Source organism: Dermacentor variabilis, chromosome 10, assembly GCF_050947875.1.
Source record: "Dermacentor variabilis isolate Ectoservices chromosome 10, ASM5094787v1, whole genome shotgun sequence".
Lineage (NCBI taxonomy): Eukaryota > Metazoa > Arthropoda > Arachnida > Ixodida > Ixodidae > Dermacentor > Dermacentor variabilis.
The window spans coordinates 34,130,450-34,153,547 of NC_134577.1; the positions used below are offsets into that span (position 1 = coordinate 34,130,450).

At 47.7% G+C, this 23,098-nt stretch overlaps 2 protein-coding genes across 2 annotated transcripts in view; one reads left to right on the plus strand and one right to left on the minus strand.

Annotated features, from left to right (window-relative positions):
• LOC142560287 (defense protein l(2)34Fc-like) overlaps positions 1 to 23,098 on the plus strand; it is a 373,011-nt gene that overhangs the window by 77,959 nt on the left and 271,954 nt on the right. The window lies entirely within an intron of this gene.
• LOC142559479 (uncharacterized) lies at positions 1,016 to 9,969 on the minus strand. Its single transcript, XM_075671075.1, has 3 exons — positions 9,796 to 9,969; positions 5,257 to 5,310; positions 1,016 to 1,287 (listed from the first exon to the last, which is right to left on the minus strand). Exons 1-3 carry the CDS (start codon positions 9,831 to 9,833, stop codon positions 1,026 to 1,028), a joined length of 354 nt encoding a protein of 117 aa, XP_075527190.1. The 5' UTR covers positions 9,834 to 9,969; the 3' UTR covers positions 1,016 to 1,025.

Consider the following 23,098-nt stretch of genomic DNA (forward strand, 5'->3'; position numbering starts at 1 on the left):
TGCAATGTAGTGCCGCTGCACCGTCTTGCTGGCGTTTTATTTCGCTGTTCATCGAACCTGCGTGGTACCGCAGAATTTGCCGAAGGAGGATGTCACATTCTAGGATTAAAGATAAACTTTTTCAACGTTTACGGGCGATAGCGGGGATTTGAAGAACAGGCGTTGCTATCGGAATGGCACGTGGTTCCACGTGGGTCACAAAGCCTTTGCGGCTCCTATTTGAAAGTTCCCTAATGTGCATGACATGAAATGCGTATATTGCATGATGTCATGTTCAGTGCAGGCGCGGCGTACTCGACCGTTCTTGCGGTTAGCCGTTGCCCACAAGCCGTGACTGTCGCACTATGTTACACTTACTAAACGCGCTTTGGTTGACGATCTGTCTGTGGTGTCTTCTCAGCGCCGTATCGACGAACTCCGCCGTATTTGTGCATCGCGGTGTGGAGGAGCATCGCTTCTTTCCTTGGCCGCGCTTTCAGGGTAAGGCTCGCGCAAACCCGTCTCATTATTTGCATGGGACATGGTAGGCACACGTTGCTTGAACTCTGTGCCAAAAGTGCATGCCGCTGCGTCAGATCGGCTTTGTGTCTGCACCAGGACCTGCGCCAAAGGGTGAAATGGCTGTTCCTCCACTGTGCTTGGAATGACACCTCCATTCCGTTGCAGCTTTAGGGCAAACCTCAGTAACGAGTTAGTTCTTGAAAACAGAATGGAAGAGTATCCTTTATATTTTTGTGACATGTTCGCTTTGTTGTGTACAAGAAGTTGTGCTGATTAGCTCCTTAAATAATTGAACTGGCTTCCGAATTACTTTCGGGCTTACATAGTGAGCCCTCCCAACTATCCGACAAAGAATTACAATCGCATTTTACTACTTCGAGCATGTTGTTCTTTGCTGTAGTTTGTTCTTGTTTGGCATAGTCATTTCTCCTCACTCCTCGTTTTGTTAATGATACCGTATGCTTTATTTTTTTAATGTCATTAACATTTTTTGGGAACTTTACCAACCTTGCGGTATTGACCCATTAGGAAATTAGCAAATTCGCGGGCGCTAGTTGGAATTGGTTGGCGCAGGACAGGGGTAATTGGAGATCGCAGGGAGAGGCCTTAGTCCTGCATTGGACATAAAACAGGATAATGATGATGATGATGATGATGATGTTTCCGTTCTTGGTCAATCCCATAGAGTGGATGTGCCGAGGTGACGCAATAGGTGTACCGCGTATCCTTAAATATGTAAGATTGACATTGCCCCCATCCACCAGAACAGACGCTTCCTCGTCGAACCTGTGAGAGAAAGCACAAGATCAGAAGTAAGGACAAGGACAGAAGGAACGAGACGACATACGGGCGCTGTAACTTCCAACAAAAAGCTGTATTTTCACCACTATACGTAGTACCAGCAAGCCCAAACAGCGACACTCTTCGTAGGGCGTGGCCTCTTGATGGCGAGACAGTGCAACGTAGTTGTAGAGAGGGAACTCTAGGGATACTGGGGAGTTTCAGCTGGGGTGTAGTTATTACAACAAGATGTACTGTGTCGAAGTAACATACCGCATTGTGGTTGGCAGCAAGATATCGTCACTTTGTGTGACTGCGGTGGCAATACGGTGTTTGGCTGCATTGTATTTTTTTTTTTTACATAGCGTAAGCTTTTATGGGTTCACTCCAATAGCCGTTTCGGTTGGCGACGGTGTCCGCCGCCGTTGTCCGGTGTCCGTAGCAGCTATCGCCGGGAATGATAAACGAATACCCAGTTCCAGCCGGGGTCGAACCTGTGCCCGCGGCGTAGGAGTCAGCTACTCTACCACTGAGCCACGCCAGCGCTCTTTTTTTCTTTATTGCGTGGCATTATGAGTAGTGTCATTTGAAAACTGTTAGGGTACTTTTGGACACAGATTAGAAACAAATGCACCGGGCAGCGGCCATCATACGTCTTTTTTTAGTAGTTAACTTCTGTTTTTCCTGCATTATATTTCGAACTACTCGAACCAGCTACCTAGCTCAGCGTTCTGACTTAACTGAACATTACTTGGCTTCGCTGGAACACTTGGTATATCTGTTATAAACAAGAAAAAGAAAATGCTTAGCCTTCTTTTTTCTAAGCAGCGTTTTGAATGTTGCTGTTAGTCGGCGCCGGCTTGACTCTTCATTTGTCGCATGCAATTTGTGCATAATAGCGTTACGTTTCTACAAGTGAAGACGAAATAGATCACTTCCAAAGCTCATGGACTAAAAGTGCCTGTGCGGAGGCCTCTCTGCAGCGCGTCGCGCCACTAACTCATTAGTCGCGAACACGCGCACAAGGTCCCCGTGGACGCCTAACCACGAACCCATCGCTCGCGTAGTCAGAAAGTACAACAGCCGCGTTTAGTAACGTTCTGCGATTTCTCGTACCTCGAGAAACGTTACTATAACGCGCCATCTGACCACCACGTGCAAGCGAACTTCCCTAAAGTAGTAATCTCCTCCTGCTCAAAGAACGTATCTTCAGCAGCTCCTTGGCCGTGGGTGCCGTATTTTCGGCATTGTAAAATAATGCTTCTTGCGAGTGTCTCTGTATAGATAACTGTGACCGCTTTGCGGCCCTCGCATTGGTTCTTATACCGGTTAACCAATCAAAATTGGTTTGAAATGAACAGTGATATACTCAGATTTCTTTCTAAGTGAATTTTTCATTTCATTTGTTTTTTCTGTCATCTTCGTTCATTATTACAGTTTATATCGATCAATGGTGGCCAAACAAGTCAAGATTCGGCCTAGATCAAACGTTTCGAGAAAAGAGTTTCTTTTTTTTTTTTCAGGGAAACAGCGAAGCGCAAGGCCGATCTGTTTCCCTAAGACGAGCTCCGTGGTCGACACATTAGTTCCCGGCTGTAACTGTCCCTTGTTCACCCATGGGTGATCACTTTAAGCCGCCGTCTTCCCTCGAACTCCGCTCTTTTTTTTTTTTTTTGTGGTACAGCCTTTACGGATGCGAGAGTCACATAAGCTATCGAATGAGTGGAGGAAGAAATGACCGTTCTGAATGCAAATAGTGCTTGCGCAGAATCTGTGCCGAGCCATTTGCGGTTCTCATACGTTCGTCTGGAACTCGCGAAAGGCGCCATCGCGGAAGCTCCTGTGCGGCATTTCTCGAAATGACATTTTCAAAGAGAAGCGAACTTCAGGTCAGGGCCGGCTTTTTACTATGCGGTGACGGCATTACTGTGCCAGCGGCGAAATGCGGTGACCCGATTCCCGTTTTGAAACCAACTTTTGCTCCTTTCGGGACCACCTGCCTTAGGCTATGTTCATCCCCTCCCCATTCCTGTATTATGGCCCATAGTGATACGGGCAATGTGAAGTCATCATTTCGCAACCTGCGCAGCCATAGAATAGGCTCCTGCGTAACAGGTTGACAATCGCGCGCCATTCTTATAAAAGAAACGCCAGAGGAGATTCGGCACCGCCGAATCCGACAGAAAAGAGTGGGAACTGGGTAAGCTTGTGTCATAACTTGGGATTTTCTTTATGCGGGAATTCTACTTCTTAAAAGAAGGAAGAAACAGGAGACACGAAAGGGAGTGAATGCAGAGGGAATGGGGTCACTCGACGCGGGGACGATTTCTCGCTACATTCCCACGTGCCAGTTCTCGCGCGCGCGCGCGCGCGCGAGATGCCGTGAAGAGCGGAGAGCGGGTGAAAGAGGGCGCCACCTACCACCGCTCCGCCACTGGCCGCACCTCTTCACTACGTCTCTACGTCGCCTTCCCCCTCCCTCCGAGGTGGTGTCACCGCGGGCGCACCCAGTAGCGCACCACGCCGAAGGAGGAACGAGAGAAAGACAGAGAGAGAGAAAGGGAAGCAAACCTGGTAGAAGAAACCTCACGGGAGCAAGTAAACATGCTTTGGGGAGCGTACTTATCCCATTTGCGTTTTCTTTCTTTTTTCTCGCGTCTCTTTCTCTGTACCTTTTCGTCTATCCGACCGCCGCGCCGTCTACCGACTTCACGGCCCACACTTTTTTTCGTGCGCGTCTCTCCTTTTGTGTATTTCTCGGTGCCCCTATCCCTCAATGCGCACGCTTTTCGCCTGATTCTGTTTTCCATCTTATCGTCTGCAACTTTTTGCCTTTCTCCTCCTGCTCTTCTGCTTCTTGCTTTCTTGCGGTCTGCATCTTCGGGCACCGTTTTTATTCTGCCGCTTTTGGCTCCATTCGCGTTGTTCGTCTTGGTTTCCTAACTGCATTTCTCGTCTGCTCCTTTACGCTTTCTTGTCGTCTATTTCACGTGACCCCCTTCTCTCTCCCACTCGTCGGGCTCGCTTTCCCCCTGCCGGCCCTGACTCGCGGAGAAAACGGGTCATTCCGGCCAAGAGGCGTGACCCAGATACTCCCGTAGTTTCCCTTTTTCACCCTTCTCTCTCTCTGACGTGCGAGGGGATAAAAGGGACACGTTGTTTCCCTGGCGTATACATTGATAGTTGCTGCTGGTCTGCACGTTTCTCTGTGATTCACTTTTTCCCCTTCTCGTCTCCGAATACTGCGCAGTTTGTATGTATCTATCCCTTGGATGGCATTCGTGGCCTACATTGCAGGCGATCTGCTCCCTTCGCGGACTGTGCAGAACGCTATCTGTGGGCAGGAATGAGGTTACTTCTTAGGATTCTTAGAAAAAGAAAAGAAAGGGGGGGATGTATTTGTGTGGTGGGAGTTTAACCTACTTTAATGTTTGACAGCATTACTCTTCACGTCGCGAAAAATTAGGTGCGACCTCGAAGTAACTTCCTGGAACTGTTTGTTTCGCGTACATTGGATGTTGCCGTACGGCTTGGGGGAGTTCTTACAGATATCTCCAGTGTTCGCAGTTTCACTGTGCACTCTTGCTACGGTATTTTCACAATTTTTAACAATCATTACAATTATTTGTCATGTTTTCACCTTGGATCGTCGCTGCTATATAGTTACCTGAAATGATGGTAACAGCCGTGCCGGTTTTGATGTTTGTGTTATTTTTGGTCAGGCGTAGAGCCATGGAGAGTTGGTGTGAATTCTTTTTTTTTTTTTTTTGATATGACTGTCGCTGCGCACACATACCAGTGTGGAGGTAGCCATCACGTGTTTTCCATTATTGTCATTACCGCACTAACGCAACTATTTCTTGGTGCTTGCACCTCCCCCCCCCCCCCCCCGCCACTGTGTCTACTTCTGCCCTCATGTACTTCCTCTCGCGCCATTACACCATAACTTATTTATTGTAGGCGTGTATCTCTTACCATTTAGGTGCCGAAATTCGCACATTTTGATAAAGTTTCCCGTGATAGGCGTGTCTGCAAGTAAAAATAAAAAAGAAAACTACGTGAACAAAACCAACAAACTACATGAACAAAACAAAGTGAACCGCCTACACTCTTAAGAAAAATTACACCCTTTGGGTCGCATCTTGTCACACAACGATAATAGTCATCTGTCTCGTCCGCATTTCCTTTCTTTAACGCTGCGAGCCCGGTACTTCCAAGTCACGAACGGCATGCGCGTTGTCGCATGACAGAACATTCTCGACAGGAAAGAAGCGAGCGCAGCGTTTTCAAGAGAGGAAGCGTGAGCAATTCAGATGACGATTATTGCTGTGTGGCAAATATACACCCCAAATGGTGTACATTTGTTTGAGTTTACCCTCCCCCCCCGCCCCTTTCTTTCTCGCCAGTACGATTAATTGTAGTGTAGGCTTCTACACATTCCACACCCGACTTTTGAAGAGCTATAGTGGCAAGCGCAACATCGCACTTCATTTGAGTCTATTGCTCTTTTCGACCCATCACGTGGGTAGCACACACAGTTCACAACGCAGCAACAAGCACACGCGCGTGCCTGGACACCTTGCTGAACCAGAAATGCTTTCTTCCTGACCTACTTTCCCGATAACCCAGCGATAAATGCAAACATAACGAACATTCTTCACCCTTGTATAAGCTTTCCCATATGAAGTGCACTTATCTTTTATAACAAGAGGTCCCATTATAGCACTTGAGTAACCATCTCTTCCTGTACATTGCACTTCCTTTGCACATCTTGCGAGCCTGTAATCAGTAAACTTAAGCTTAAACTCGGACCCATGATCTTGCACGTTTAATGAAAAAACTTCGTTAGCGAATTTCTCGATAACAACTTTACTATGAAACCGCAGAGGAAGCGATCGTGCAAGACACAGCCTGTAACGTAGTGAAGTGAAACTCTCGCTTGCGGCGACTCCAGCGCTGATTGCTCCCCTAGCGGTTACGCCACGCAGCAGACGATATGGTTTAGCAGACGACGATAGCTAGGCATCTTGCCGCAGTACGAAGGGAAGCGGCGGGGAAGATTATGAGAGACTCGGTAATTCTTAATGACGCGATGAGAAGCAGTTCGTGCCCAGTTTTGTATCGCAATTTGTTTAACTGGCATAATCAGAGAAATGCTGTGCCGTCCGGAGCCGTAGTTCAGTCCCTGCTCCTTTCCATTTGGATAATATACGACCGAGCGCCCGTCCGAGCGCGTTCGGTGGACGCGTCATGTGGTTGATTTACAATGCCAGCTGCGGCGCTAAGCTTTCAGTGTGTCATGCCGGATCCGAAAGTGGGCCAGGGTGAAAGCAGACGCCTAGCGCTTCGCTCTGGCCAGCCGAGCGCCGTTTCCTTGTGTATTACGGCGCACGCATAAATTGAATGCTTCATTAGCGTTTTTTATCTGATTACCTGTCAGATTAAGGTCAACTCTGATTTCCTGATTCACAGACATGCGAAACGCAGACAGGCTGTCATATCAACCACTGAGCTGATCTTAATGAAAAATTGTTGCATTAGATTGGAAATAGCTAACTTTTACAGGCTGTATGAAGCGAAATTTCAATTTCGAGTATCGAATTTTATATTTTCGCTACATATGTGCATTTCTAAAAACGTTTTTGAAAGCTTTTAAAACAAAAGATCGTTGTAGATATTCACTAGTCGCAATTCAGTACCTTGATACAATTGCGCTACGGAACTGTAGAGTTAATAACATTATTGATTGAACAAAGTAATCACGGTTAGCAACCGGTCTAAGCCAATTCCGAATGCACCACCGGGTAAAATGTTTCTAGCCTTTAACGCATTTATTCTAGAGTGCGTCAGATAAAGGCGTTATAGGCTAGAAATATTGTCACCAGTGAAGCTAAGTGTGGAATTGGTAGCTGAGGCCCATTAGTAGCAGTGATTACCTTGTTGTGTCAATGTTACTAACTCTAACATACCGAGTGCAGTTATACTAAGGCAGGGAATGTTGTGACAGCTAGTTAGTAACTACAATTACCGGTTCTTTAAAGTGAAGTACAAAGTAAGTTAACGTCACAAAAACCACATATCACAGTTTGTGAGCTGCATCTGTCGGAGCATCTGAAGTTTCCGAGTGTGATTCGGGAGTTTACAGCTTACCTGAAATGTTCGCGCTCCTTAAGAGAATTTTCTAAAAGTTATTTTCGTAAATGAATGGTATAGTTTACACCCGCATATAATGCATCAATTTTGTCCGCTTGAGATGTCCCAGTAGGTCCGGTGAACAAATTTGTGATACAACTTTTATGATGCGACTTTTTTTGTTTAGCTTAATTAATGTTGCAAACTTCGTTCTTCGAGTGCTTTTTACTTTAATGTTGCCATTTCCAAGAACGTTTCTTTAAAAACATGGTGGTACTCTACCGCTTCAGATAGAATGGTAAAAGAACGAAAGATAATCGTTTAATTCGCGCTTTCGATACACGCAAAAGAACTTCAGGGAATCAAGGTTAACTCGGTCACTTACATTGCGGTGCCTTTGATAGTCCGCATTCAGCAACCTGGCGTTAACCGATTTGGATCTGAACACGCAGAGCTGAACAAAGTAATTTGCCTAACTAAATTCTCGTAATGTCGAAGCGTCACATGAACGGCGAAAGCACCCAAACTGCTTTAGGAAATCAGTTCGTGGGAAGTCCGAACCGATGGCCCCTATTCACTGTCCCTGCGCCTCGAGTTGCCGATCAATTCGCCCTCGCTCTGCGATCTGCTAGCTCGTTGGTCCGACGTTCGATTCCCGGACCAGGTAGAATTTTCGCAACTACGAAGCTTTCTCTCTGAGAAACCTGTTTGCGTTTCATTTGTAGCTTAGCTCTTAGAGTCGGGTCAGGGACAATTCTTCACTTTAGTACTGTTTCAATGTGTGTCGTTTACATATTTCTTACATTGTTTGTTTATTGATATTGTGAGCTGTGAAACTTATACTTGAGATTTTTCAACTATTGAGATTTAAAGAAATTGATGGATTTCGGGTGGAAAACTGAAAAAGAAACGCAAAATAAACATTTTCCGCGCTGTTCGTACACGAGACGTAACTCAACGGCATCAAAATTGATCCTATGTTTCTCCATTGCTGCACCTTAAAGAAGTTATAAAAGTCTGTTTTGCTTGTGTTGACATTGTTTTGCATTTAACAGACGTTCTATTGAAATAAAAATATGTGTGATTCTCTCTCTCTCATATATATATATATATATATATATATATATATATATATATATATATATATATATATAGAGAGAGAGAGAGAGAGAGGGAGAGATATTATATGATATGATAGATATGATATGCAGCCCGATATGATACTGAGCACGCAAACCCCAACAGTGGTCATCTGCCTGATTAAGCCCTGGCAATGTCGATGCCTTAGGGAAACGGCACAATTAACACACGAATTCCTTTGGGTGGAGACGTGCGGCGCGTTGCGTTGAAGACCGCGCGCACTCATTTAGGTCTAGTGCAAAGCGCGAGGTTCGAGCATGCTATTTCTCGCTGCGTTCTTCGACTTTGCCCGTCCTTCCTTCCGCATACAGTTGCAGCAGCAGCCTCTTCAAGGTCACCGGAGTCGTTAAGTACGCGAAGCGCGGAAGCCGTCCGATGGTCGACGTTGCTTGTGCGGTCTTCCGCGCGCTGAAAGATTTACAGTGTAGCGCCGGCTAAGTCCCGAGCGACGGCCATTTTTGCACAGGCGCTCGGAGGAAGGCTTTCTATATGCGCTGCAGTGACTCGGAACGTGGCGGTGGTTCCGAAATAAAGGAGGACTTTTGGCGCCACTTGTGGAAGGCGTCCAACGAAAACGGAAACTGTAACGAAGTTCGGAGGGTGGAGCCTTGTGCGTATCCGAAAGAAAGTGCTCGGAAAGAGGGAAACAGAGTAAACAGGCGGTGCTCCAGGAACAAAGCAAGCCAAGCAAAGCGGCGAGCAGACGACGGAAAGGAGTAGCAGACGATGAAAAGAGCCGGCTGTCTTTCGCCGATAAATCTTGTCAGCCCTTTATGTATGTTGTTAGCCCTTGTTTATGTTTACTTTCCTTTTAAACTTTATTTCCAGAGCGCCCCGCAGTACCTCTTTCGCGAGTTTCTGGCGATGAGTGGACCTCTTCGGAAAGTTTACCGTTTATTTCTACTTTTTTTTCAACTTGAGAGAAACAATGAAAAATATAAAAAACGCAGACTGCAAACCACGAGTTGTAACTGAGTAGCGAAAAGCTGATGCTTGAAAGATGGCTCTTGGTAGGAGGCAAGAAGAGTTGAAGTCACGGATAAAAAAGAAAAGGGGGTTGCGTTCCCAGGGATGACGTAAACGAGCTTCGGGTTCCGCCACGTAATAGCCAGGTGCCTTGAGAAATGCATACTGGAGAAAGTTCAAGGGAAAAAAAATGGGGGGGAGGAGGGGGCGGCGTTTCAGGAAACGAAGCCCTCCGTGGAAAGGCTTAAAGGAGTCGAAATAGCACAGGGCACATACCTGCTCGGCTGCATTGAGCTGCTCCTCCGTCTGGTCATCCGTCTTCCACTTGGGCAGCGAGGAACAGACGGCGGTGGGGAGATGGCGCGCGGCGTATACGCAATGTTCGTCTGCTACGGCAGCGAGGTAGCTAATCGTGCAAAGCAAAAGAGTTGGCTTCTGGTCGCGAAGCAGACGACATACGAGCGTAGTCGAGTTCACTTTGAGAGTATTGCGAAGCCTGTACTCTCGCTATCGGGAGCTACGAACGACGTTAAAACAAAAAGATCAAAGATGGCGGGCAGGAGGTAGAGGTGCCAACGTTACGTAGCATTCGACGACAGCTTGCCGCCTCAGAAGTCGTAAATAATCGTTCTTTTCTCCTGCTCGACGTCAGCTTTCGCGCTGGCTGCCAAGTTGGCTGGTCAGGAGTCTACGCTGGGGAAGTGCATTTCAAAACAGTGCCTGTCACGGAGGCGTAACTCTTTAGCAGCTTTTTAGGCGAGTTAGGTGGTGTTTCGTTCGTTGAGTGCTGCGCCTCCGCGGTCTTCGATCTTCGTCAACAGACGTGATTTCGAATCGTCCCCTGCAACGGGAGTTGACCAATACCCTCCTCAAAAAGGCGGCGCTTGCGTGTCAAGATTAACTGGGTGTCGGGCGCGCGAAACTGCTGAACTCTTGTTGAAGGCATTGGAATGGTGTCGCCAACTTAACGTCGCTGTCGCTTCAACGTTAACGCAAGCCAACGAAACGATGATCACGTTATCAACACGCACCTCTCTTGAGTCAGATGATATATGATTGAGGCTTTTCCTTCCACTGCCAAGGCGGAGTTAAGTAACGCTGACGCAAGCAACAACGTACCAGAGCGTAATCCGAAGGCTTCGAACCGTCTCTGTTGTTGAATAAGTCACGGGCGTGTTTAGCTGCACGACCGTTCCCGCAGTTTCGAAATTCGAGTTCTGTTTGGTTACTTCATTTAAGCCCAAGTTCGTCGCGTTCTCGTTTTCTATATGCAAAATAAATATAACCAAGAACCAGGCAAACCGAGGCAGTCGATTTTTTGTAACACCCATATGAAGTCAACAGAAAAAAAAAGAGAAGACGAGGAAGACGTCGGCAAATCCACTCCGATTTCTCCAAAAGCGGTCGGCACATAGTGACTTCGAATAAGGACGTCTGCAGACTTTCTGCATTTTGAAGCATTTCGCTCATGGGCACGCGCTCAGACAGCTTCATTTATTTTTCTCTTGATCATTTAATTCTCCGTCGCCCGTTTTATTCATGGTCTTGCTTCACTTCAACATTATCGGTGGTGGAACAGGTGCGCCAATTGCGCCATCCTGCGCCAAAACGGCATTTTAGCGGAAAATTGCACCGAGCCTGTGGCAAAACATGCATAAGAGCGAATCCCTCCTTCCGTCGATGCATCGCAGTTATAGCAATACTGAAATCAATATCGCTCACGGCCAACGCCGCTGACGCCGACGACACAGGCTTTTCTGCGACACGAGCTCCTTAACGCTGTCGCGTTAAAACCAACAGCACGCTATCATCAAGTCGCGCTGCGTTGCATTCTGGCTTAAAAAACGCGCGTTTGTTGACGATCTGTGTGGCGTGTTATTTGCGCCGTATCGGCGAACCCGGCCGATACGTCACGTTTATGCATCACGGTGTGGTGGAGCGTCGCATCCTTCCCTCGCCGCGCTTGCAGGGTAAGTCTCGCGCAAGCCCTATTCCGCAACATATCGACTATATGAGTTAACATTTGCATGGTATATGGTAAGCACACGTGCGTTGGACCCTGCGCCAAAAGTACTTGCTGTTGCGCCAAATTGCCTTTCTTGCGTGCGCCAGGAGCTGCGCCGAAAGGTGAAATGGCTGTATACCACCACTGCATTATAAAAGCGCCGAAAACGAAATAAAAAGAAATGATTAACTCTTCACGAGCGTATTCCTCACCTTACTGCCTTCCATAGGGTTCCTCACTATATAGCTTCCTGCAGCAGGGCGTGGGGGGGGGGGGGTTAGCAGGGCTAGTGGCGGCGCTGTTGTCGAAATTCAAAACTCGGTCCCCTTGAGGTCGCAGATGTTTGGATGCTCTAATATAGTATTACTATGTAAGCAAGTGTGAGTGATGCTTGGCCTCCGTAAGCAGGCTCTGTGTTTTTTTTTCTTCTTTTTTAGTTTGCTTGCATTTTTCGCATGACCTTTTGCATAACGATTATTTCTGCGATTGACATTTCTCGTTGGTTCAACACTTGGAAAATGAAACTGAACACTAAAAAGTGTCACTCAACGGGAATAACATCGCCTGCTATCGCTTCTAATGCCAATTCTTATATTATTAATGATTCCCTTCTAACTACGGTGACTTCGTACAAGTACCTAGCGCTCACATCACTAATGATATTTCGTGGAACGTGCATGTCGACTGCATTATTAATAACGCCAATCGCATGTTTGATTTCCTTCGCGGAAACATTTCCAAAGCCCTAGTATCCTTAACGTTTCTTCTATACAAGACCCTAGTCCGATTCAATGTAAAATATGTCTCGTCTGTCTGGCATCCCCCAACTTCATCGCTATAACCACGTCCCTAGAATCACTTCGGAATCGTTCTGTACGCTTCATTCTCTCTATTTTTTCGCGCCATTCCAGTGTTTCAGAGATAAAAAAACAACTTTAGATCTTTCTGACCTTCCTGCACGACGCCGCCACGCCTGACTGCGGGTATTTTGCAAAATTTATTACTTCAATGAAAACTCGAAACAACTTCTGTTCAACGACCCTCATTACCTATCATGGCTTGTTGTCCATCATATGAAAGTTGGGGTGCGGCATTACCGTACTAAATGTTATTACCAATCCTTTGTTTCAAAAACCAGCATCGATTGGAATCACCTGCCTTACCTCCGTCGTTTCCCTCTCAGCACCTGCATCCTTCAAAAACAGCAACTGTACCCGCCGTGGTTGCTCAGTGGCTATGGAGTTGGGCTGCTGAGGACGAGGTCGCGGGATCGAATCCCGGCCATGGCGGCCGCATTTCGATGGGGGCGAAATGCGAAAATACCTGTGTACTTAGATTTAGGTGCACGTTAAAGAACCCCAGGTGTTCAAAACTTCCGCAGTCCTCCACTATGGCGTGCCTCATAATCGTAAAGTGGTTTTGGCTCGTCAAACCCCATAATTTAATTTTAAAATAGCAACTGCAGAAAATTTGTAATCAAGTGTCGCCTCATATATATATATACGGCCATGAAAGTGCCTGAATAAGTAAACCAATCTCTATGTATTATTCCCTTTCTTTATCTTTTGCTCCCGTGTATAACCAACCCGTCTAAAATATCATGCAGGGGCTGAGGGTAAAATAAATTTTCTAAATCTGCAAGGACCATCGACAAGGCTTGTCAATCTAAGCGAGCAGCTGAACGCGTCTAGAAAGCCCGTTCGGTTCATTAAGTTATAGGAATATCACACGTGGAAGCGCACATTGGTTGTAGTGGGGTGCTTTAAGTAGCGCTTGTTGTTTCATTGCGTAATTCTGCTTAGAGCGGAGTCGTTAGCCAGCAAATATGTAGCGGTGCTATAAGTGGCCATAGACGTTTTCATAGGGAGAGCGAGAACCTGCTCTCTGGACTGGGCGGCGGGAGTACAAAGGCACACGCAGCAGCGTCTGCAACGCTTTTGCGCGGGGGTTCACGTTGCGATTACCACCGGCCAGAGGGCATTATGGCGACGCCTAGGGCGTTTTCGTTTGAAAAGGTCTAGACATATAAGCTGATTCTTCGTATATGTGCTTTCTCCGGCAGCGCGAGCGCCTGCGTACAAGGCAACTGTCACCCTCCTCTCCCACCATCGGAGCCATCTTTCGCAGGCGCCGCAGAGGAGAGAGAGAGGGAGGACATAGCAAGAAAGCTGTCCTCCCCGAGCGCTCCACCACGGCATCTAAACCTTCAGACCGAGGGATTACAGAACACTACAAAAGCAGGTGCAAAACTTTGAGGATGCACGTTAAATCAAACAGTAAAAGTAAAAAACAAAACTTAACATGCAAAAAATAACATTACATTCAGAATTATTATGCAACTACGAGCTAATCAAATTATTGTAAAGCGAAAAATCGGTCATTAGAGGCATCATAAGCGACATGTGGCAATCTATTCAATTGACGGATCATTTTCGGGAAGATGAACTTCCTAAAGACATCAGTCGTACATCGCAGTTCTATTACTTTATGAATTAGGTCAATGCGTGCGGAAATATGGTCTGGCTTGAGCAGCTATCTACCGAGGTTTATGCCTGTCCTGCAATAGAATGCTTCGTCAAAAAACTTCAAACAAACCTTTTTTTTTCTCCTTTTTTGAAGAGATTCGAGGTCAGGACGACCATTGGCTGCAGTCACGCTAAATTTCTGTCAAAAATAGAGACTATAAATTGCACAGCGCGGTTTTGGATGTTTTCCCATTTGTCGTTATGAATGAGCAACCAAGAGGAATGACGCCATTTGAAGTTCAAAAGCGGTGAGCTGTTGACCTCTTCCTGACGGTTGCACTTCCAGCGTAAGTCATCGAGAGCTCGTTCGGGCTAAAACCGGCCCACAAAACCGATTATACACAGGCCGCTGACACCAACACCGCGTAATCGTCTGCATTCGAGATTGGTTCCTCGTTCGTGCCGCTGGGGCGCCAAGGCAGTTTATTGCGTCGAGTTGGTCCCCTTCCCCCCTCCTCCTCTCCTTTGGCGGCTTCTTTTCGGAGAGTCCAGCAGCTCAGCTCATTTCCATGTAAAGCGTCCGAAGTAGAAAGTATGTATGCGAGCTGCTAAAAGAGAATACGGTCGACCGCGTTGTGTCACACACACCCCAACGGTGCAACGCCGTTGATAGTGCAATGGCGCCAGCGTTCGCCCATCCTTTCCCTATAGGGCAGATATGAGCCGTGCATGTGTGTGGCGTGCACGCTCGTTTCGTCTGCTAGCGCCGCGTAACTTATGCTGTTGTTGTGTTTTTCCTTATGTGTCGTCTGTTTGCTCCCAGAGCAGACGACTGAGGCGAGCCGTGGGAGGTCGACGCACCGTAGCGTAGGTACAATACGCGACTTTTTCTCGCTCCGTCGCTTTTTTTTACCTTCTTTGTGAGCTGCTATACTATATGGAATTTCGCAACGATTGCTCTTTGTTTTTTTTTTCTTTTTCTGTTGGCTCGCTCAATTCTGCCAGATTTACCTGCTCGGTAAGCGTCGCTGCTGAATGTAGTGGCATCAACACCTTTGCGAGCTTGAATTATTCGAATATGGTCGTGGGATGTACCCAACGATGAACGCATACAAATTAAATGGTGGGTCAGCCGAGCCTAACAACTATGGATCCATTCACTGTTGCATCAAGTTTTGAGTGCTGTTGACAAAAGACGGGACAATAAGCTAGAGCAAGCAAAAAGAAAGTGCATATGTGTTATTCATTTGCATAAAGAAGCAGTCATCGAGCTCGCAGAGAGAAACAGTATTTGATAAATGAAGTTTCGGAATATGCACATAGAAAGCTAGACGGTTTTCCACGATAGCGTCGCCACCGAGTAACAGCGTCTGCAGCGTGCCCCTTTCTGAGCAGACGACCCATGACAGACGACGAGTGCTCGCTCAGCGGGAGCTGTGGCTTGCAGCAGACGACAGACATTGCCGCGTACTTGGTGCAGCGCCGCCGTTATAATAGCAGAAGACTGCGGCGACGCGTTTGCTATAATCACGCCGCGTAGCAGACGAAATGTGCTCGCGCCTAGTGTATGCGGCAGTGCGAGAAAGAAGCTCGGTGACCCAACCAGCGGTGCGCGGAGCGGCCGGTGAAAGGTGTGCAACGCCAGCGGGCCCGGCTGTGCGAGGCCGTACAGTGGCGGCAGCGGCCGCTTCCTAAAGTGAACGAACTTGAACCAGGGCAGCGACCGTCGACAGTGAAATCGCGCGAGGTCGTTGACGCCGCGCGCGCGCGCGGCGCTGCGACCGCCGCGCAGGGGGCCACGGACTGACGCAGGAGAGCGAGAAAGCGCCTCCATCGGCTGAGTATTTTGATACGTGGAGTTTCTTGTGCCGTGTTCGCCATAGCGGAAATATTGCGCTAATCGGGAGTTTTAGCAGAGCGCAACCAAAGTTCTTGTGCGCGCTTTGAAATAGTGTCACAAAAGCACCCACGCGCAGCGAGATGTGGCGAATTTTTCGCGAATTGGAAGGCGTGGCGTTTCTCAGTGAGGTTCCCATAGAAAAATCTGGCGTTAATAGACAGCTTCAGTTTATCGCAATCAAAGATCCCGCACACGCAATGAAGAAGCGGGTTAAAACTGCGCATTGCCGGTATATATATATATATATATATATATATATATATATATATATATATATATATATATATATATATATATATATATATAGTGTATATATGAAAAACCCTTGCATACATTCTATAATATAGCCGTTCAAAACTATACGCGCGTAGAGAACGCAGTAAAATTATTCGAGTGCCTGCGCGGGCTACTGCAAATGCTACAACAGGGCTTTATAGGCCTAAGATTAGAAGAATCCTGAATCAATTTTAGTGTAAGAACGCCGGCCGAATTTTTATTGCAGATACAGCATATAAGACGCAACACAAATAAAAGTTTAGCGTCGGGGTATGATGGCGCAGCCTGCATGGTTAACGAAACTACGAAAGCTGAACCAACTTCGTTCGTCATTTTTTTATTCTTTGCTTCAGCCTTGCCTTGAGCGCGGTGGGTGTCGTCGTGGTTACATGATAGATACGGCACGTGACCGCGATGGGGATACGGACCTGTGTTACTATCGCTGGTAGTGAATTGAACTGACACGTACCCATGAGTTCATGTTGGCCAAGGTTTGCCGGGAAAGTAACATGGAAAGACATCATCCCGGTAACTATAACGTGATAGTAAAGATCATAGGTGCAAACAATCGAAATCAATTCAACATTGAAAAGTTTGACTTTTGGCGATCTTGGGAAGAAAAAACATCGCCGTCAGGACATCGTAAAAATCCTTTTTAACATGTTCACCTAACTCTTAATATGTAGCCACGTTGTAGTCGCGCATGAATTTGCGCGCTTTCTTTCGGTCCCAGTTGTTAGCGCCAATAAATCAAACAGCAACAGTCCAGTGTGAACGTACGAAATGTTCATGTAAATGTCAAAGTGCTGGATTAGACGCCGTAGATGTGCCATTGGCTTCTTGCACTGTCATGAGAAATGTTTTGAAACTGTAAAACCTGTCCGTGTAACCCCGTTTTCTCTCCCACTAGTTATTCCACCACTGCGTTGTTATTCTTGTATTTTGCTCGTCATAAATCACTGCGGAAGACCCGATGGCAATGCAGATGGCTTCTTTTTCTTCTTCCCCATTTATTTGGCGTTTTAGCCAATCAGGGAGGCCGTGTCCTTGTGAGACAATCAGGTCTGACGAAATGGCGATTTCGGCATTCTGGATAAATGTCGCTTATGCACAGAATAGCATCCAGGGAAATAGAATGCCCGACTTGTCTCGGATGTTGCTTTCCCTAAAACGTGTTCCTGGGTTCCCAAATAAAGCTTCCTGGATAGAAATCCCCTCTCTTTTACCACAAGAGGTTCCTGTGCAAAGGCATGGAACCGCACGACATCCGCATCGAACTTGCTACGGTTTCTTCCGCCTAACAATGAAAGTTTACTCTGACCATTGCAGGTTTTATATATATATATATATATATATATATATATATATATATATATATTGGGCCACTATTGTAGATTCAGCGGTGGAACAGTTGCACCAAGCTGCGCCGAGAGCGCTCATTCTCGCCATTCTGCGCCAAAGCGGCAATTTAGCGGAAGATTGCGTCACGGAGAGCGTAACCCTTCTTCCGTCGGTTCTTCCAAACTAGCAAAACTGAAGACAAAATAGCGCGCTATTATCATCATCATAGAAGGAATCAGAGGTCCGCCCATAGTTTCCTGTAGGAGTCGTCCGGCTCGTCATTCGCGCGTTTTTGTCTGACGGACGTACAATGCAGTACGTCCGTCAGACGGCCGTAGTGCAGCTGCACCGTTTTTCTGGCGCTTCATTTCCGTGTTCATCGAACCCGCGTGGTACCGCGGAGTTTGTCGATGGAGGATTAAACTATACTCATTGCCATTCATCACCAAGTGTCATGGCGCTCTTTGGCCATTGCTTGTCCTTGCGCCAAGAAACAATATCCATCATCATCACCGAAGGAGGATGTCACGTTCTCGGATCAGAGTTGAACGTTTTCGATTTTTATGGGTGATAGCGGGGCTTTGGAAAAGAGCCGCTGTGATCATAATATCACGCGGTGCATAGTTAAGAATGGTATTAGCGAATGATGTCGAATTTGGTGCGCGGCGAGAGCCGCCACTTCGATGGGCGCCACAATGTTCGTTGACGCAAAGCTTTTGCGTCAAGTTTGGGTCGCTCGGCTATTATGGTGAAATAGCGTCGCCGACGCCAATGCAAAACCCTATTTGCGTCTCGCGCATGCGCAGTGGCGCTGACGCTATCATTTTGTTTTGCGGCCCCTATTTGAAAACTTACTAACGGGCATGGCCTGACATGAGTACATTGCATGATGTTTGGTTCAGTGCAGGCGTGCGTACATGATCGGTCTTGCGGTGAGCCTTTGCCCGCAAGCCGTGACTGTCGCACTGCGTTGCATCCCGAGTTAATAAACACACGCTTGTTGACTACATGTCAGTGGTGCCTTCTCTGCGCCGTATCGACGAAGCCGGCCGTAGCGCCATTTGTGCGTCGTGGTGTGGAAGAACGTCGCGTCCTTTCCTGACCACGTTTGCAGAGTAAGCCTCGCGCAAACCCGTTTCCACAACACGTCGATTAAGTTCGTTAAAATTTGCATAGTATATGGTGAGCGCACGTGCGTTGGACCCTGCGTCGAAAGTACTTGCTGCTGCGCCAAATCGGATTTTTGCCGGCTCAGGGAGGTTAAGTGGCTGTTCCACCACTGCATAAAGCTTGCCTTTTTTTTTAAAGCGCAGTATAATTAAGAAAGCTGAAGCTTCACTACTTTTTAGTGTCGTGTGCTCTACACACTCACTTGTGAGTAGGGATTCGAGAAGGTCAAGGGCCCTCGTAGACATAACAATTCCTCGTAAATATCAAATTCCTTCACTTAAGAGAAGTTAACAAGTTCTGTTGACGATACTACGATATCTGTTTTTGGTGTAGCGTTACAAAGGTGTAAACTGAATGCTTTTCTTTTCTTTAACTTATCTATTCCAGGCACTTTGGTAAATACTATGAGGGCCTAAATTAAAATCGTGCTTCTTACTGTGTAAAACTGAGCGTTCTTTCTGGAATGTGAAAAAAAAAAAAAGCTCGCTTCGGTGAGTATCTACTGAGATTATTTCTGTTTTGCGCATGCGACAGAACACGAGAATGGAAGTTGGCGCTGCTACAAAGCCTTCTAATAAAAAGTATGCTCTCGCGCAGTGACTCTTGCGTTCCTTTGTCCGCTTGTAACGCAGGTGGTAAACGAAGAATACTGAAACATACCCTGCTGAATTCGGCGCATTATGAGCCTCACACCTCCTCGGTCTTAGTCGAAACTTATGGTCACCTGCCGGCGCTATAGCAGTTACGGAGTCGATACAATACATCCCAACAGTATGATCAATTTTATCGTCATGATAAGAGCTCTCAGGCTTTTGTGCTACAGCTGATGTGATAGCAATAACAGGACCGGTTCGACCACGTCGTCAGCAAACATTAACGAGCTGTGTCGCGGGAGAAAGAAAGACTAAGTTCTGTTTTTTTGTGTGCTAAAACCGATGGGGTTACGAGGCACGCTGTAGGGTGGTCCTCCGGATTAGTTTTGAAAACCTACGGTTTTTCAACGCGCACTTAAATTACGTACACGTGCAATTTTGCATTTCGCCACCGTAGAAGTGCATCCGTGGCGGCCCGGATCCAACCCGTGAGCTCGAACTCAGCAGTGCAATGGCATATAGCAACCGGGCTTCCGCTGTGGATCCTGTGTCGGGTGAACCAGTACTTCTTATGAAGCTTTCGTTCAAGGACAGCTTTAGTGGCGAAATTATGACCATGTTTGTGGGGGCGACGAGCAAAACCATTCATATCCCACCACTCCCACGGTGGGCTGCGTGTGTTGCGAAAGTCGGAAAAGACGACGGTGTCAAATTTTCTACTCGGCTATATTCTAGGAAACGTTCTCGCTAGCTCGGCGTCTATCGTTCCGGTAGTACGCGCAATTACCAACTGCCACTTCCTTCGGTGATATTGGACTTCATCTGAGGGCTGTGCCGTGATGCCTTGCATCGCACTGCGCCCGAGTCATTGCGGGCGCTTTATATTCTGGACTTCGTTTGAAGTACTTGCTCGTGCCGGCAGATGGCGTCGAACGTAAAACAATGGTAGCATAACGCGCGTATTAAAACAGTTCGTCAGGAGCAGGTGCTCATTTTATTCGCTGTGCTAGTTCGTGTGCAGTGTAACAAGCTTCTTGCCCCAGTCCTTTCCCCCACCTATTTTTTTTTTTACAACGGAGCTCTAAATGGCTAGGGTACCATAGAATTCTCGCGTCCGCACACAGAAATTATCATCATCAATGGCTCAAACTCCCATACGCAAGCGGAAAATGCGGTGGCTCATAGGCCCGTAAGGCAGAGGCTACAAGCACTCAGCAAAGTGGAGCTAACAGTGCTTACATTCTTTCTAATCATGCGTACAACATACGGAATAGCCTGTTGAAAACTGTCATAATAAATGGATAGCCCGGTAAGGTTCATGGTGTTGCGTTTCGCCTGCGACACGTGGTTTTGCCGGCGCGACTGCGGCGGGGCGGCAGACATTTTGGGCCCGAAACAGGCGATGCCAAAGCAGGGATCTCGTTCCAGTCATTGTGTCCGACCGGCAGCGCCACGACAGGGTGCTACGAGATCGTGCGCAGCGCCACGACAGTGTGCGTCACCATTAGCCCATTGTACATTCACGTGCTCGTCTTTTGAGGGGTTCCTTCTTGCCCTCAACTGCGAGAGTATAAAAACAGCTGCCCCCGGACGCCAAAAGGAGGGCTCCGATTTCTTCAGTTGAGTGAAGTGCTCTCCCGTCTCTCTACTTCGGTCAAACCTGACCGCCAACTCTTTGCGATGTTAAAATAAACAAGTTGTTTCGTTGTTACCAGTCGACTCATGCTTTGCCGGGACCTTCGGATGCTTCGAGTTGTACCCCAGGCCGCCAGGCCAACGCTACCCTTGGGGCTTGCGACCCAGGTACAACCACGGGCGTCAGCGCCGAGTTCCCAACAGATCGTACCAGCAGTCAGATCCAAACATCTGGTTGGCAGCGGTGAGATCGCCTACGACTTCAAACAACGGTCTGCCAGCGGCGAGATCGCGACAACGGAGGCCAGCAGCAAAGAGATGCAGTTGACGGTATGCTGAGCAGCTCAACGACGATCCGGGAGCAGTGCAACGAGCCCTGTGTGACGACTGGTTGCCTGCAGCGGAACGACTGCGCGGAATTCCTGCCTGCGAGGTTTGGTGAGTGCGGGACTTTCTTCTTCTGAGCTTTGCCAGGCTTTTTGTTAGTGTCAGAAACAGAGCTGGTAATTGTGGTTGTCGTTGCTGCCGGGTTAGTTTGCGGCAAGACAATAGTAAGCAGTAGAGAAAGCAGCATTCAGAGCAGCCATGGATTTGAAGTCGTTGCGCAAACCGAAATTGTTGGAGCTTGCAAGAGAGTTGGGTCTGGATGTCTCAGACAAACTAAGAAAACCTGAACTGCTAAAGGCTATTCTTGAGTTAGAGGCTGAGGATGACGAGCTGTCGGAATGCCTTGAGACTATTGAAGAGAGGGAGACTGCAAAAGAAAAAGAAGAGCGGGAACGTAAAGAACAGAAAGAGCGAGAGCAAGAAGAGCGTGACCGTCAACACGCTTTGGAAATGAAGCGTCTTGAGGTAGAGATGGAACGCGCTCGTAATGGAAGTCAGGCACACGGTGCAGGAGAACGCGTATTGTTCAAAATGACTGACCTGATGCGGCCGTTTAAGCTTGGAGAGGACATTGGTTTGTTCCTGGTTAACTTTGAGCGAACGTGCGAGAAGCAGGGGTTCTCTCGGGAAACGTGGCCACAGCGCTTGCTCACTTTGTTACCCGGCGAGGCGGCCGACGTAGTCGCTCGCTTGGATAGAGAGGAAGCAGAGGATTTCGACAAAGTAAAATCGAGTCTGCTAAAAAAGTACCGGCTGTCTGCGGAGGCGTTCCGTCGGAAGTTTCGGGAAAATGAGAAAGGCAGAAGTGAGTCATATACAGAGTTTGCGTATAGGCTTATGTCGAACATGCAGGAGTGGCTCAAAGAAGAGAAAGCGTTTGGTGACCACGATAAAGTTCTGCAGTGTTTCGGGCTAGAACAGTTTTATAGTCGGTTACCGGAGAACGTGCGATACTGGGTCTTGGATAGGCCAGACGTGAGTACGGTGGCTAGAGCCGCTGAGCTAGCCGAGGAGTTTGTGACGCGTCGAGCTCGCGGAGCTAAGGACGGTCAAAAGGGTGAATTTGGCTCCAAGTCTGAGAGGCCAAGGTTCACGCCCATGAGATTTAAGGGGGACACGCGTAGTGCGGATGCGAGCGAAAGCAGTCCGACCAAACGTAAAGAGACGGCGGCAGCCAAACGCAGAAAGCGGTTCGAGATGAGGCGAGCGCGCTTGTGTTATACGTGCCAGAAGCCGGGTCACTTTTCGGCGCAGTGTCCGGAAACAACACCAAAAGTTGTGTTTTTTTCAATAGGCAGCACTGACGAGAACATGAAGCTTCTCGAGCCTTACATGCGAGACCTCCTCGTAAACGGGAAAGAGTGCCGAGTGCTTCGCGATTCCGCAGCTACGATGGATGTAGTTCACCCGTCTTACGTAGAACCCCATATGTTCACGGGCGAGTGCGCATGGATCAAGCAAGCCGTGGAAGCTCATAGCGTGTGTCTGCCGGTAGCAAAAGTGCTTATTGAAGGACCTTTCGGAGCGCTTGAGACGGAGGCCGCAGTGTCATCTATGCTGCCACCCCAGTACCCGTACCTATTTTCAAACAGGTCCGATCACCTCCTGCGCGAGAAGGGACTTTTGTTTGGTGAAGCTAGTGTTCAGGCCTTAACCAGATCGAAGGTTCGGGAGCTCGCTGCAAAGGCGGTAGTTGCGGGGCCGACGTTATCAAACAACGAAAAAGGGTCAGAGGCGCAGCAAGCTGATATTCAGAGCACGCCCGAACTGAATAGACTTGAGTCTGTAACGTTAAAGGCGCCAGATA

Coding starts and splice junctions, on each gene's coding strand:
- LOC142559479 (XM_075671075.1), bottom strand. CDS start 9,833: ATGACCAGACGGAGGAGCAGCTCAATGCAGCCGAGCAG. Junction 5,311..9,795: donor AGCTCAATGCAGCCGAGCAG/GTATGTGCCCTG, acceptor TTTTACTTGCAG/ACACGCCTATCACGGGAAAC. Junction 1,288..5,256: donor CGAATTTCGGCACCTAAATG/GTAAGAGATACA, acceptor TTTCTCTCACAG/GTTCGACGAGGAAGCGTCTG.